Here is a 14,907-nt window from a genome sequence, read left to right as displayed (position 1 = left end):
AGAAGGGAGCGAGCAGAGTCAACATTGCACTTGCTTTAAATCCCCTGGAGTGGCTGTGAAAGAGAGAGCTTGCTGGGTTGAGGAGAGAGGGGAGAAACAACACTTTAATTCATTGGAATGAACTTTACATCTCCCAGGAGAGAGGGCTCCAGCATCTCCAGAGAGTTTCCAATCCCTATGTGTGACCCCCCGCCCTCCACGATCCCAAAGAATAAAACACCAGCCTATGGAGGCAGCACCCACATGTCTGCCTCCCTCCACTTTAATTAAATGTTTGTCCCAGGATTATTGAGCCCGGGGACACCCATGGGTTTTGATCATCAAGCCACGTGCATGTGAAGGAGTGGATGGCTGCTGCTCAGGGTTGGGAGGAGGCTTCTCCCTACAACAGGAGAGCTCCCATTAGAAACTGTAGGGAGCAGCACATTTTGAGGTTTGGGAGAAGAACTCAAAGCCCAGACCCACACTTAGGAGGTCTCATGACAACACACATCACTCTTTACCCTGCCTCGAGCCTTTGGTCCTCATATCTCAGAGGTGGAGTCACCAGAATGGCAATTTGAGTACCTTCAGTAAGACTGTTCTGAAGGCTTCGCCTAATGGTAGAGTAGGATGTTTAGCCAATATCAAGTGGTTTTCCCTTCCAGTCCTCTCTGCAGAAATGATCCCACCCTGTCTTTTACTGTAGACCATGTCTGCGCCACCCATGGAACATTCCGCATAGCACGGTAGAGCGTCACAGGACTGCTGCGGTGCCAAGTCATTTTTACTCCAGCACGGCTTGCTTCAGGCTGACTGCAGGTGGCAGGGTAGTGCCATCTTCAGAAGACGAGTGGCAGCTGAACTCCACGGGCATCTGCTCCAATCCAGTGCCATGTGGAGGTGAAGCTCTTGTCACACAAGCCTATCCATTCAGAAGCGGGGAAAACTGGGGTGCGAAGGACCACAGGATCTTGTCCAAGGTCACAGAGGTCATTAGCAATCGAATCTGATGAGGACCAGGATCCCTGGCAGAAGCTCATCTTTGTTTAGTGAAGACTCTGGCATCTACCTTAGTCAACCCACCTCCGGAGCGGAAGCAATAGAGCTTTTGGGTTCGGTCTTGGTTCTGAGGTCAACTTGTGGGTATTTTGCTCCTTTAGTTTTCCAGCTTCTCTTTCAGAGAGTAGTAGGGGACAGTGATAACCCTTTCTCACCTATCAAGGTTTTGTTGTTAATAAGGGAAAATAAACTGGCAATTGGGAAAGGGAGGCAACAGCCACCAAGCGAGAAGAAATGCCATGGAGACATGAAACCCGAGTGTTATTCGGTAGGAGCTCGAGTGCCTCATTTTCTGCTCTTTCCACAGACAGATCCTGGAGGAAGCTAATCAGGCCAGGTGAGAGCCACAGGAGACGAGTGTTCATTAGCACAACATCTCTTGAAGAATCTCATACTCGCAGTAATGGGCAGGGGATTGTGCAAGCCTGTGTGTGTACACGCTTGTGATGGTTAATATTGATTGCCAACTTGACAAGACCTAGCATCGCCTAGGAGACAGACCTCTGGGCATGTCGGTGAAAAAGACTTTAGATGGGGTTAACTGAGGTTGGAAGATCCAATCTAAATGCGGACGGTACCATTCAACCCGTCCATTTACTCGGACTGAAGTACAAGGAGAAAGTCAGTTGAGCACCAACCGGCATTTGTCACTGTCTGCTTACTCATTGTGGATACAAGGTAAGCAGCTGCCTCATGCTCTTATCATCAAGTTATGGCCACCTTGGTGGATTAGACCCCCAAACTCTGAGCCCAAATAAACCCTTCCTTCTTCAGGTTGCCTTCCTCAGATACTCTGTCACAGCCATGAGTAAAATAACTAAGAAAATGTCTTAGATAAAGGGTATGGGAAGGGTGAGACCATCCTACTTCCGCACTTGTAGAGTAAAGTGGCATAGGCGGGACAGAGGAACTCACCTGTCAGTCACATCGAAGAGTGACAACACTGTCCACTGCCACAGGCTCAAGCCCTCATCGGCGGCAACGTGCCAGACCGTTCGGCTTTGTTCCTTCCCGGTTTTGTTCTCCACCAGCACCAGGGATACATTTCCTCTTAAAGCCCCACGGATAAGCCAGGACATGCGGAGCTGTGGGGGAGGGAAGCATCAGTTAAGATGTTAGGGTTGAATGAAACCCTCAAGTACCCTTCCTGGAGCTCTCCGCTGAGACTGGAGGCTCACCAGATTTGATCCAGCGAGGGCAGCAGGATGCCCACTGCCCGTTCTTGTTCACTGCTGCCCAAGTTCAAGGATCTGAGCCGGGACCACCAGTGAGCAATTCTGAAGCCTTACTGAGGTTGATGCTATCACCCCAAATTTCACAAGGTTCTACCTCTGCTGTGGAGCAGTGGGGCTATTCAATGAGCTTCCCTAAGCACAACCAAAGATTCTGCCTATGGACTCAATTCACTATGTGACTTAATGTGGGAAACCTTTTTTTTTTCATTCAATTTCTTTCAATTTAGGTATAGTAGACTTTTTTGTATTCCTTCTAATAATTGCAAGTCTTATGTGAACAGTGTCAGATCACATGCTAGCTAATTGGAGTCTCTTCATGATTTGGTAGGCAAATATCACACACACACACACACACACACACACACACACACACCTATATATCATAATCTCTTAATATAGTTATCTTCCCAAATGAGGATGCTGCTTTGCCAAGAGGAAGCTGCAAGCGTATGTTTTTGTTGTGTTATTATGAAAGGTTTCTATGGTACCCTTCCCTAGACGTTTAGAAGGGAATTGTCACTAATCATCTTTGTAAGAAAGTTTAAATGTAGTCATGTTCAGAGGCAGTGCACGCCACAGACTGAGGTTTGAGATAATAGAGGTTGTGTCTGATCGTGATAATCTACAAACAATGGCTGAACTGTAAAAGAACACTACCCCTGCTCAGGTTCTGAAAGAAAAAGGTGTCTGGAGAGAGAAGAGCAAAGCGTAACCTGAGCACGCTGAGTTCTCATTAGCTATGGCTCTTGGGTTCCCCTGGTGTGAAGAGACACTTCTCTGTAACTCCCAGCCTTCGTCTCCTAACCCCTCCCCGGCGGCTGCCTGGCCATGTGACTGAAGAGGACAGGGCCACTGGCTACAGCAGTCCGACAATTCACAGTATCCTACCTACAAAACCTGTCTCTAACCAAGCCCTGCTTGAACCCCGGGTCCCAGTCTGGCGAGTCTGATTTATAGTCAGTCACAGACAGCCTTCTCCACAGGTACCTTTCCAAGAGAACAAATATTTGCTTCCAATGGTTACTGAATGGTAACTGAATGAATTTGCCAATATTTTTTTCTATCCCTGCCCAGTTTTCTTGTATGTCTGGATGCCATTGATTGGAGAATTTAGCCCTACCTTTGGTAATACTAAACTCTCTTTCCTATCATCTATGGCATGTGGTGTCCTGGTTGGCACTGTGTCAGTCACATGTCCCTCATCTTGCTCCAGAGCACAGTGGATCTGGACTTGTAAGGTCAGACTGCTGTGCCTTGGTGTCCTTGGCGGCTGTTGCTACTTACTTGTTCTCTGTACATCTCTATTGACATGTGGAGATGACCTAACATGCTGGATAGCTCAAACTCTCCCTCGTAGAGTCCTGGGCCCCAACTCTCTGGTGCACTCATGTGATTTCCACTTCCATGAGAAAGTTTACTCTTGCTTCCCCTTCCTAGCCTAAGTGTCTGCTTACTTATCTGTTTGCTTCTGTCCTAGAGGGAGAGGAATTCTTCATTTTCTCCACTGTGTGGTTTCCTGTTCCACCTCCTTCTAGGTGAGGCCCTTTTAATTGATCTCCTTCTTTTTGTACCATCTCCAATTTTTCTGCTTCCAGCTCCTCTGTCCACAAAGGATCAGATCTCACCCATTCCCCCCCCCCCAAACCCTTCTATTTGATTCTTGTGGCTCTTCTGGCTTGCAACCCACTTCTGTACCTCCACTTAGATGTTCACATATCTAGTCACAGGGAGTAAACGATCTTTTCTTTTTATTCTCTTTTATGCTAGGAAGGAAACGTGAAGCCTTGTGCATATCAGACAAGCACAGTACCACCGAGCTTCATTCCCATTCATTCTTCAATCTTTCCCCGACTGGCTTCTCGCTTCAGTTCTTCATTATCCCAAGAACAGAAGGCTGGCTCTTGCCTTTAGAACCTACCCTCTGAATCCAGCCATGGCTCCTAAAAGACCCCTTCCTTGCCCTCTCCCCTCTGAAACCTCACGGGGACCTTTGTGGTATCATTTTGCTACCTGTCATCTGTGACTCAGCTCGACAGCTTTCAATGGTTTCTTATTCTCCATTGGAAAAAAAAATCAAGGCAGTCATGGTTCTTTATGATCTAAAGAAATCAACATGCCAGCTCTTCAGTGAATACTAATGGAGCCCCCAGGCTGTGTCACATGTATGCGATAGAGACCGATACACAGAGCTTTCTCTGTCTTTCAGCCATACATTTTAGTTCAATCAGGGTTGGAGGGCGGAAGAGAGAGACACTAGAGGGGATAGAGGAGTGAGAAAGGAACCATGAGAGAGGAGACAGGAGGAGACACGTGTGTGTGTGTGTGTGTGTGTGTGTGTGTGTGTGTGTGTAAGAGAGAGATAGAGATGGGGGGTAGGACTGGCTTGAAGCATTCTTAGACCCCTGAGGAAGTGCATAAGGCTCCTTCATGTCATCAGCCTCTGAGATGATCATCTACATATTCACAAATATTTAAAATATTTATTGTGGTTCATTCCATGCAACACTTCCCTACTCTCCTACTGGAATATAACTTGTAGGTTAGACTTAAAACAACGTTGTGTGAGTGTGCTGTAGAGCCACTTGGTACTCCACACAAGAGATACAAGACAATGTAAGACCCTTGACATTCCCAAGACTTCAGTCACCAAAGCCATTCCTCCAAACTATAAAGAGTGATGTGTAAATAGAATTAAAACAGCCAAGTAAATTTTCCTTTTATCTTAATATGGTACCGCTTATACTTATAATAGAAAACACACCTAGAGTCAACATGAAATCTAAGACATGCTGCAGTACTGTCTGGTTTTCAGAAGCAGATAAAGAAAGCTTAGACTAAGACTGAAAACTGGCAGTCAGTAAACCATTAGTAAATGTGTTTGGCACCATTCAATATTCCTTGATCCTTGAGTCTGCAGGGAGATGCGTCTACACATGTGTGCTTCCTCAAGACGCAGCGTTCCAGAACCTACCTTCTCTCCCTAGGTCTGCTAATCCACAGCTATCCCTTGGCAGCTATCTGCCTCTGAGCCAGTCTTTGCTGTTTTTCCTTCCTGAGCCCAATCCTTACCCTAGGACCTGCACTGTTAACCTGGGAACTTGTTAGAAAGGCAGACTCTCTGGGCTGTCTGCAAACTTACTGAATCAGAGTCTGCAGAGAGGCGTGGAGCGAGAGGGCAGCCTCCGGGGCTCTTCCCTGGCGTTTCTACGACTCCTTTACCACCTTTCCAGAATGCAGTGGAAGCACCTGCCCTTTGCGTCAGTTCTGGCTCTCTCGGGGCTCTTCAAACCGCTCTAGTTTCCTGGCTTGAGGACTAGGGATGAACTGAGGGTCTGTGCTCCGAGACCGAGGCACGTTAACTGTGCCACCTCAAGCTTCTTGCCTCACCTCCTCTGAGCCCCCACTCCCTCGTGATCGGAGCTGTACCTCCCTTGCCTAGTTTCAAAGGTTGTTATGGAGACTGAGTGAGATAGTAAATGTGATGCCATGAACAGAACATGAAATCAGTGGTATTCAATCCAGGCTGTAAACTAGAAACACCTATGGAGTTTTCCAAACTGCCGGTGTCTGGGCTTCACTGTGGAGACTCTCAGTTAAGAACTCTTAGAAGGTTCTGGATAGTGATAGCTTTAAAGCCCCTCTAGGCGATTCTGAAGTGAGACCACTGAGGAGAAGGGACTACTCAATGAAGGAAATACCTTGGCTGTCCCAGTGAGGGGGTCCATTTTCATCTTAGAAAATAGAGTTAGAAGCCATTCTCCATCACCAAGAAGTGGCTTTATATGTGTCCACAGTTACCAAAGCTGAATGAGGTGACGCTCCAATAGGAGGAGGACACAGCTCTCAGCAGAGGCCTTCACGGAATGTCACATGGCCTTCCCAGGTGAGACTTAGGATAATTCAGGCAGTGATGTCCCAGGGCTGAGACTGAGCAGGACTAGCCTGGGTCAGAATTCTCTCCTCTTCAACCTGCAGAACAAGGTCCTTACCATCTTCATTTTTGTGCATGTATGTATTGTGTTTGTGCATGTACAGGTGCACATGTATGCAGAGGCGAGGGTGCGTGCAGGGGCTAGGGGACAGCTGGAGTGTTGTTTGCTAGGTCTGGTCCTTATTTTTATTTTTTCTCTTTGTTTTGTTTTGAGACAGAGTATCTCCCTGTTCTGGAACTCACAAAAAAAAAAAAGTCAGTAGGCTTGACTGGCCAGCCAGTGACCCACAGAAATCTCTGCCTGTCTCCAAATCTCATGGAGGGGATTACAAGGGCAGGCTACCACATGGGATAATGAGGACCAAACTTAGGTCCTCAGGTATATAGGACAAATATTCACCAGCTGAATCATCTCCTTGGCTCACCAACTTCTCAGTGCCAAGAACTGGATGACTTATGTCAAGACTACTGAGCATCCCATTTAGTTGCTGTATCTAAAAGCACTAAGATGGTGGCTTTAGATAAAGTTTCAAAGCGGACTGTAGGCTGTAGTTCCTCCTAATGATTTACATTTCTCTTATCCAGCTATAAAGAGCCCCTTGAATGTCACTTGATGTAGATTCTTCAAGCCAACTGTACACAGCACAACTTGACAGCAAGTTCCCAGTGCCCATGGCAGACAGAAAACACTGTTGGAATTTAATCTTAATACTCCTTCTCTGTCTGGGTGCCTTTAGGGTATGGAGTCATTTTCTTTATTTTTTTAATTTAATTTTATTTAAATAACTTATATGCCAACCTCAGTTTCCCCTCCCTCCTCTCCTCTCATTTTCCATCTACCCCACCTCCCCTTCTACTCCATTGCTACAGCTCTGTAGTAGAGCTAGTATAGGATAACCACAACCCCAGAGAAGCTAGATAACAAGGAGGACCCAAAGTGGTATGCATGGATTTCCCTGTGAAGGGTAAATAAAAGAGATCTCCCGGGTAAAACAGGGGCAAGGGGAGGGGAATGGAGGAATGGGAACTTGAGGGAGCAGGTTGGGAGGGCTGGGTGTGGGAGGTAAGTTGGAGGCAGGATGGAGACGGAGAGCAACCAAAGAGATATCTTGATGGGAAAGATTGGGTGTTAGGGAGAAACCAGGGAAGCCCCCAAGTACTCACAATGATAACCCTAGGTAAGATTCCTAGCAATAGTGGAGAGGGTGCCCGATCTGGCCATCTACTGCAATCAAATTGGTGACTTCCTTAATTGTGGTCAGAGATATTCTATCCAGTAACCGACGCAAGCAGATGCAGAGATCCACAGCCAAACTCTGGACTGAGCTCTGGGAGTCTTGCTGAAGAAAGGGAGGAGGGATTGTATGAGCCAGGGGGATCAAGGTCATGATGGGGAACCCACAGAGACAGCGGGCCTGAGCTCATGGGAGCTCATGGACTCTGAACAAACAGTTAGGGAGCCTCCGTGGGACCAACTTACAACCTCTACATGTGTGCGACAGTTGTGTAGCTTGGTCTGTTTTTAAGGCTCCTAGCAGAGAGATCAGGACATGTCCCTGACATTTGGCTGGCTTTGGGGTACTTGTTCCCCATGCTGGATTACCTTACTCAGCCTTGATACAAGGGGAGGAGTTGGGTCCTGCCTCAACTTGATGTTTCATGCTTTGTTCCAATAGGAGGCCCATTGGAACAGCTTGGTGTCAGCATTAAAAAGACTTGTAGATCAATGGAATTGAATAGAAGACCCCGACATTAATCTACACACCAAATGGATAAGTAAGCACACACCTAGTTTTTGGCAAAAATGAAGTCAAAATTATAAAATGGAAAAAAGAAAGCACCTTCAACAAATGATGCTGACATAACTGAATGTCAGCATGTAGAAGAATGCAATTATAGCCATATCTATTGCTCTACACAAAACTCAAGCCCAAGTGAATCAAAGACCTCAACATAAATCCAGTTACATTTAACCTGATAGAAGAGTAAGTGGAAAGTAGTCTTGAACGCACTGGCATAGGAGACTACTTCCTGAAATAATACCAGTAGCACAGAAACTGCAATCAATAATTAATAAATGGGACCTCCTGAAACTGAGAAGCTTCTGTAAGGCAAAGGACACAGTTAATAAGACAAAATGGCAGCCTACAGAATGGGAAGAGATCTTCACCAACACTACATCTGACAGAGGGCTGATCTCCAAAATACATAAAGAACTCAAGAAACTAGACATCAAAATACCAAATAATCTAATTAAAAATGGAGTACAGATCTAAATAGAGAATTCACAAGAGAAGAATCTCAAATGGCTAAAAGACATTTAAGGAATTGCTCAACATCCTTAGTCATCAGGGAAATGCAAATCAAGACAACTCTGATACACCATTTTACACCTGTCAGAAAGGCTAAGATCAAACACACTGACGACAGCTTATGCTGCAGAGGATGTGAAATAAAGGGAACACTCCCCTCCTGCTGGTGGGAGGGAAAACTTGTGCAGCCACTTTGGAAATCAATCTGGTGAGTTTTTAGAAAATTGGAAATCAATCTACTTCAAGACCCAACTACACTAATCCTGGGCATATACCCAAAGGGTACTCAATCATATCACAACGATACTTGCTCAATTATTTTCATAGCAGCATTATTCATACTAGCCAGAACCTAGATGCCCCTCAACTGGAGAATGGATAAGGAAAATGTGGTGCAGTTACACAATGGAGTATTATTGTGTACTATAAAAAACAATGACCTCATGAAATTTGCAGACAAATGGATGGAACAGGAAAAAATAGTTTTGAGTGAGGTAACCAAACATTCTGTGCTCAGAAGTGGATGTGAGGATTGAAGAATGGAGTCATTTTCTAGTTGACTTTGAACGCCTGAAAGCTGCATTCTGCATTTTCCCACAAGCTGACTTATTTTTATACCTACATCTCCCAACTCATGGAGGTATTATCCCAGCCTGTTGTGGTTTGAATATAAAATGCCTCCCCCCACCACAACAAGCTTGTGTATTGAAGGCTTGGTTCTTGGTTAGTAGACATAACCATTGGGGGAGATTTAGCAAGAACATTGACTTCATGGATGGATTATTTGTGTGTGATGGCATCATTGGGAGAGGACAGAAAGTAGGAGGTGGGGCCTGGTTGGAGAAAGCATGTCACTGGGGGCGTGCCTTGAAGGGCACATCGTGTCCTGGACCCTCTCTATATCTCCTCTTTGCTTCCTGGCTGCCATAGACGGGACAGCTATCTCTTGCCATGCCCTTCCTCTATACTGTTTTCATCTGGCCATGAATCACCATGAAATAGTGCCAGCTCATAGGCTAAGACCATTGACATCCCGAGCCAAAAAGAATCCTCTGTCCTTCACGTTGTTTTTCGCAGTCTATTTTCATAGCCACAGAAGTCTGGATACCAGGCACCCACTTTTCACAAAAGAATCTGGGGTAGAGAGAGGTAAAGTCAGTCACCCATGGACACTAAACACAACTGCCGCAGCTCAGAACACTCCACCCTGCCTGTGTGCATTCTTTCTACCACACAATGCTGCACATATATGTAGTATGTTGGGGGCAATCCTTAAAGCTTTAGGGGCTTAAATTCTTGCTTCATGAATCATGGTCCTCGGATCAACAATGTTGGTATTCCCTGGGAACTTCCCACAAGTACGGGGTCTCCATCCCAACCTGGCTCAGCTGAATTGGAATCCATATTTTAACAAGATCTTATCTGAGGACTCTGAGATAGGAGGCATTAGGGAGACAGTGAATTTTAAGCCATGACTCACCATTGTCCCTATCGGCCAATTAGTGGTATATGTGTATTTACACAAGTATGCAGAATCTTGTATAAATATAAATTTATAAAAAAATAACAATTGTTTAAGCTTGTAAAAATATATTCTTTTTAATTTTTCTGGATGTTTCCTAATAGATACATGTCATAAACGGCAGCTTCTGACTAATAAACTCTTTTGCATGCAGACAGCGAGTGAGACAAGTGAACAGAGACGCCACCAGGAGCATGCCACCAGCAATTATATCTCCTGGCTCCAGCTGGCCCTTTCACCAGGGCCGTTTTTTTTTTTCCTGCTTCTCGGTGGGGCCTGATAGACTTTCCAATTATGTGGTACCAGTGTTTGTCATTTTATTAATTAAAGTTCTGTATGTAAAGCAGGCCCAGCATTGTGGCTAGGCCTAATGCTATTATTTCTCTATGGCCCTTTCCTCCTCCAGAGGTAATTACCGCAATTTTATGGCTAGAATGTGCCCCGCGTTTGCTATGCATACCCCATGTCTGTTTCAGGACAATCCCTTGAACTCATAAGGAAAAGAAATCGTAGTAGAATTTAGGCTGAAAGATTCAATGGCAGCAAATATTGTTCATGCTGCCTGCAGCGTCCACACCCTTCTCCCGCAAATGAGGAAAATGCGTGGGGAGCTATAATTTTATAGCTTTTCAAATTACCAAAGGGCTGTGGGAGTTCCCACTATTAGAGCCCCAAATCAAGGAAGGAGCTCCACTGTACATTTCACAGAAGTAGAGGGGGACACACTCTGCTAGACGAAGATGTGCAAAGATGAACTTGACTGGAGCGTGCTCAGGCATTCCAGATGTTCCCTGCCTCCGGGTTCATGAGACCGAGAATAGATGCCCCAAAATGGAGTTGCTATCAGGGGCACTGGGTGCAGACTGTCAGGTTTGAATGTGAATTGTCTCCCCTACCCCTAAACTCGTGTATTTGAGCGCGGGGTCTCCAGATGGTGTGCTGTTTGGGAAGCTAGGAGAACCTTCCAGACATAGAGTGTAACTAGCAGAGGTAGGACAGTAGAGGCTGACCTCGTGGGTTGCAGGTTGGCTCTGCTTCCGGCTTGAGCTCTTCCTGATCCACAGAGATATGAGCAAGCCGCCTCACGCTCCCAGCGCCACTGCCGATGACAGAAGCCCCTCCTATCATCATGAATGTCACTGTACTTTTCTCTCCCTGACACTGTAGGTTACATGAAAGTCTCTCTCCCTGAACATTTCTTCTGTCAGATATTCTGTCACAACAATGAGAAAAGCAGCCAATAGAGTGCTCAAGGCTCTTCTCCAACCTAAGACAGCAGCAGAAATTCCAGGTATGAACTTGTAATTTTAAGAATTCCTTGATTTCAGTGTGGCATCTCATTAACTTGAACTGAGAATATTGACTCACGGCAAAATCCAATGTTTTCTGTTCTCCATCTTCTAATTCACCTGGAGAAAATAAACACCAATGCTCTAGATATAAATAGCCTAATGAAAAAATAAACCCAAGACAGCAAGAGGCTGGCCAGACGCAGATTTTTTTCTGATAGCAGACAAATAAAATATGATGTTGCCAAGTACTTGCAATTATAGACATTTAGAAATGTTGGCTTTCTGGTTACTTAGGAGGTTTAAAGATCAGAATTCTTCTTGAAAACATTGTTAGGGACCACCCCAGCCAGAGACTTTTCATATTGTTTTTCTTGTAGATTGCTCATAAAAACCAACAACCTGGGATCCCTGGATGGTAAGGCTATGAAGTTACAGATATTTGCTTTTCTTATTGTATTTTTTGATAGGGTTTTTCTGTAGCTTTGGAATCTATCCTGGAACTAGTTCTTGTAGATCACGCTAGTCTCGAACTCATCAAGATCTACCTGTCTCTGCCTCCTGAGTGTTGGGATGAAAGGCGTGCACCACTACCAATAAAAATTTTTGGATTTTTATTCCCCCCTTTTTAGAGTGAACATCTACAAAGTTTAATAACTGGGACAAAAACTTTAAAATTAACTTAGGACGTATAATTATTAAAATCAAGCTTATGAGGAAGAATACTGAAGTATGAGCAACAAGAATAAGCAAAAAGGGGGCTGGGAAGATGGCTCAGCGGTTAAGAGCATTGCCTGCTCTTCCAAAGATCCTGAGTTCAATTCCCAGCAACCACATGGTGGCTCACAACCATCTGAAATGAGATCTAATGCCCTCTTCTGGCCTGCAGGCAGACACACAGGCAGAATATTGTATACATAATAAATAAATAAATAAATAAATATTTTTTTAAAAAGAATAAGCAAGGAAAGAAGACCCCAAAATAAATATTAAAAAAAGAATAAGCAAAGAGAGAAGACCCCAAATTTATATAGCTCTTTAATTGTCTCTGTGTCCAGGTCTTTGTTTCCCCATTTGGAAGTGTTTCAGTTGTGGGCAATTTCATCCACCTTATTCATGCTTCATTGTATTTTCCTAATGCTTTAAAATGAGCATCACATACCTTTGTAATCAGAAAAATAAACGCTATATTTAGAAAGGCACAGGGAGGACTCTGATGGCAAAGTAGGAACAAAAGGGCTTCTTTGCCCACCTCAGAAAAGGGTCAGTGCTCTCAGCTGAACTGTGGGCTTTGTGAGGGGCCCCCGAGATCCGGGAGCTGTGAGGGAGGAGGTGGCAGAGCAGGGGCGCTGGCTGAGAGACAGTGGCATGTCTTTTACTGTCGTGGCATTTCATTTGTATTTTGGTAAATAAAGCTTGCCTGAAGATCAGAAAAGTAAAATAGCCCCACTGGCTAGACTTACAGACCAGGCAGTAATGACACACACCTTTAATCCCAGTAGCAACACTAGCTTGCCATAGAAACCAGGCGGTAGTGGTAATATCCTTAATCCCAGAACTAGAGAGGATTGTAAAATGGGAGGAGACAGCTCTCAGTCTCAGTCTCAGTCTGAGATTCCTGGAGGCAGGATCGCCATTTCAGACTGAGGTAGAGGTAAGAGCCAGTGGCTGGCTGCTTTGCTTTTCTAGTCTTCAGGTTGAACCTCAATTTCTGCCTCTGAGTTTTTGTTAATCATGCTTCATTTTACTTATCATAGAATATCTCAGAGCCTCAGGGTCTTTGAGAGTGGAGTCAGTCGGTGTACTGTCCTTGCAGGGATTTAATCAGATTCTGTGAGTCCCTTGTTCAGCTTAGCAAAGATATTTGGTAAATGTTGGGTTCATTCTCCTGTGTTAGAAAGGCCAGGTAGGAAACCCAAGCTAGAGGTATAGCAAACAAAGACACAGAACAGAGTGGGAAGAAAGAGTCGGTGTTGAGGGGTTTAGAGGTTTTTTCCTCCCCCTCCTAGATTCTTTAGAGAATTCTCTTTCCATTCTTCTCCTTCTATTTTATAGAAAGAGGATGATCTTTCTTCAAGAATATACTGGTATGATTTCTGACACACAGCTTCCTCTGAGCCACAGTTTCTTTATAAATTTTATAGACGATGCTGGGAGACAGACCTGTAATCCTCCTTCAGGGAGCAGGGTTGAGTGTAGGTAACATTTCTCCAGCCTCCACGGACAGCCGTTGGGAAGACTGTGACCTCAAGGAAGTGTGTGCGTGTCTATAGACCCAGAGTTCAGATGGCTCAAAGGTATTAGGTTAATTACGTCCGAATGTACTTGTAACGGCTGTTGATTACTTCAGCCAATAAGCATGCATGCTGGCAGAGCTCAGCCCATCACGGCGAGGGGGTGATAGAATGCCAGTCTCCAGTTTCTTAGCTCCGTGTGCTGAGGTAAGAATTACTTTGCTCACAAGTCTCCTTAGGCCTTTATTTGTTAGGTCTCTGAGACACAACAAAGAGGCTTTTCCTAGCCCCTCTCCTTGAGGGGCTGTGTACTGAATTAATTAATTAATTATTGATAAAGTGGGTTTACTCAGCATGTTCTCCTGGCACTATTGCCAGTAGTGCAACCTGCCCGCACATTGCTCATGGTCTGAGGGGAGAAGAGCACACAGTGGGCTTTAGCAGGGATTTTTCTTGCATCCGAACATGGCAGGAAGAGGGGGAAAGGGCCATAATCGCTGCTATTCATTAAGCATTGTGAGGACTACAGCGTTTGCATGTTCTCCTCTGATGGTAGCAACAGTCTCACACAGCAGGTATTTTTTCCCCCTAATTTGGAGGCATGACTTGCCAGAGGTCAGAAGGATGTCAGATGGGTTCTTGGTGATGCAGCGATGGGATTTAAGCTCTCATGGCCAACACTGAATTTGACAACCTTGGAGTGTTTAGAGATTTGGCGTTGGACCGACCTGGTTTAGGGCACTTGGCAGCAGACTGACCTTGGGCAAGGCATCCAACTCTCTAAGCCCCAGTTTCGACATCAGGAAATGGTCACACCTCTTACCAGTCTGTCCTGATGATGAGGTGATGGAAGTAAAATGCTGAGCACAGGAGTGAGCTGGGTACTAGGGGACCAGGGTCTTAGAAGCACATCCCGAGCTAACTTTACATACATTGAGAGTCCCTTCCCCTAGCCTGGCTGAGGGAGGGTTTCTGTCTTATAGGTGCAAAGGATGAGGGTCTCTGAAGTCTCTAAGATGTTTGACTTGCTTTTTAGGGTAACACAGATGAGTGACACACAGAAACTCAGACTGGAACCCTGCTTACTGAAAGCAAGTTTCTCTTTTCTTTCCTATGAAGCAAGCACTCCAGAGAGAGTCCCAGGATCTTCTGCGAGGTTGCCCCCACACCCCAAGCAGGGTTAGGATCAGTGCTTGCTGGCTCAACCCTGTTGACTCTCCAAACCACAGCATCCCTGTTCTGCTACCCATTGGCTCCACACTCCCATTAGATATCTGTGAGTTAAGGAGTCTAAGAAATCAAGTCCATAGACCTAGCCTTCTTCTTCATCTGTAGAACAGAGA

At 45.2% G+C, this 14,907-nt stretch overlaps 1 protein-coding gene across 1 annotated transcript in view; it reads right to left on the bottom strand.

Annotated features, from left to right (window-relative positions):
• Positions 1–14,907, bottom strand: part of Alk (ALK receptor tyrosine kinase) — a 721,983-nt gene that overhangs the window by 101,562 nt on the left and 605,514 nt on the right. Inside the window, exon 9 of the mRNA XM_048431162.3 lies at positions 1,957–2,126. Coding sequence (XP_048287119.3) covers positions 1,957–2,126 — 170 coding nt within the window. The remainder of the gene's footprint in view (positions 1–1,956; positions 2,127–14,907) is intronic.

The sequence above is a fragment of the Myodes glareolus genome, chromosome 6, assembly GCF_982192425.1.
Source record: "Myodes glareolus chromosome 6, mMyoGla1.1, whole genome shotgun sequence".
Classification (NCBI taxonomy): Eukaryota; Metazoa; Chordata; class Mammalia; order Rodentia; family Cricetidae; genus Myodes; species Myodes glareolus.
This window is presented reverse-complemented; position numbering and strand designations above follow the sequence as displayed.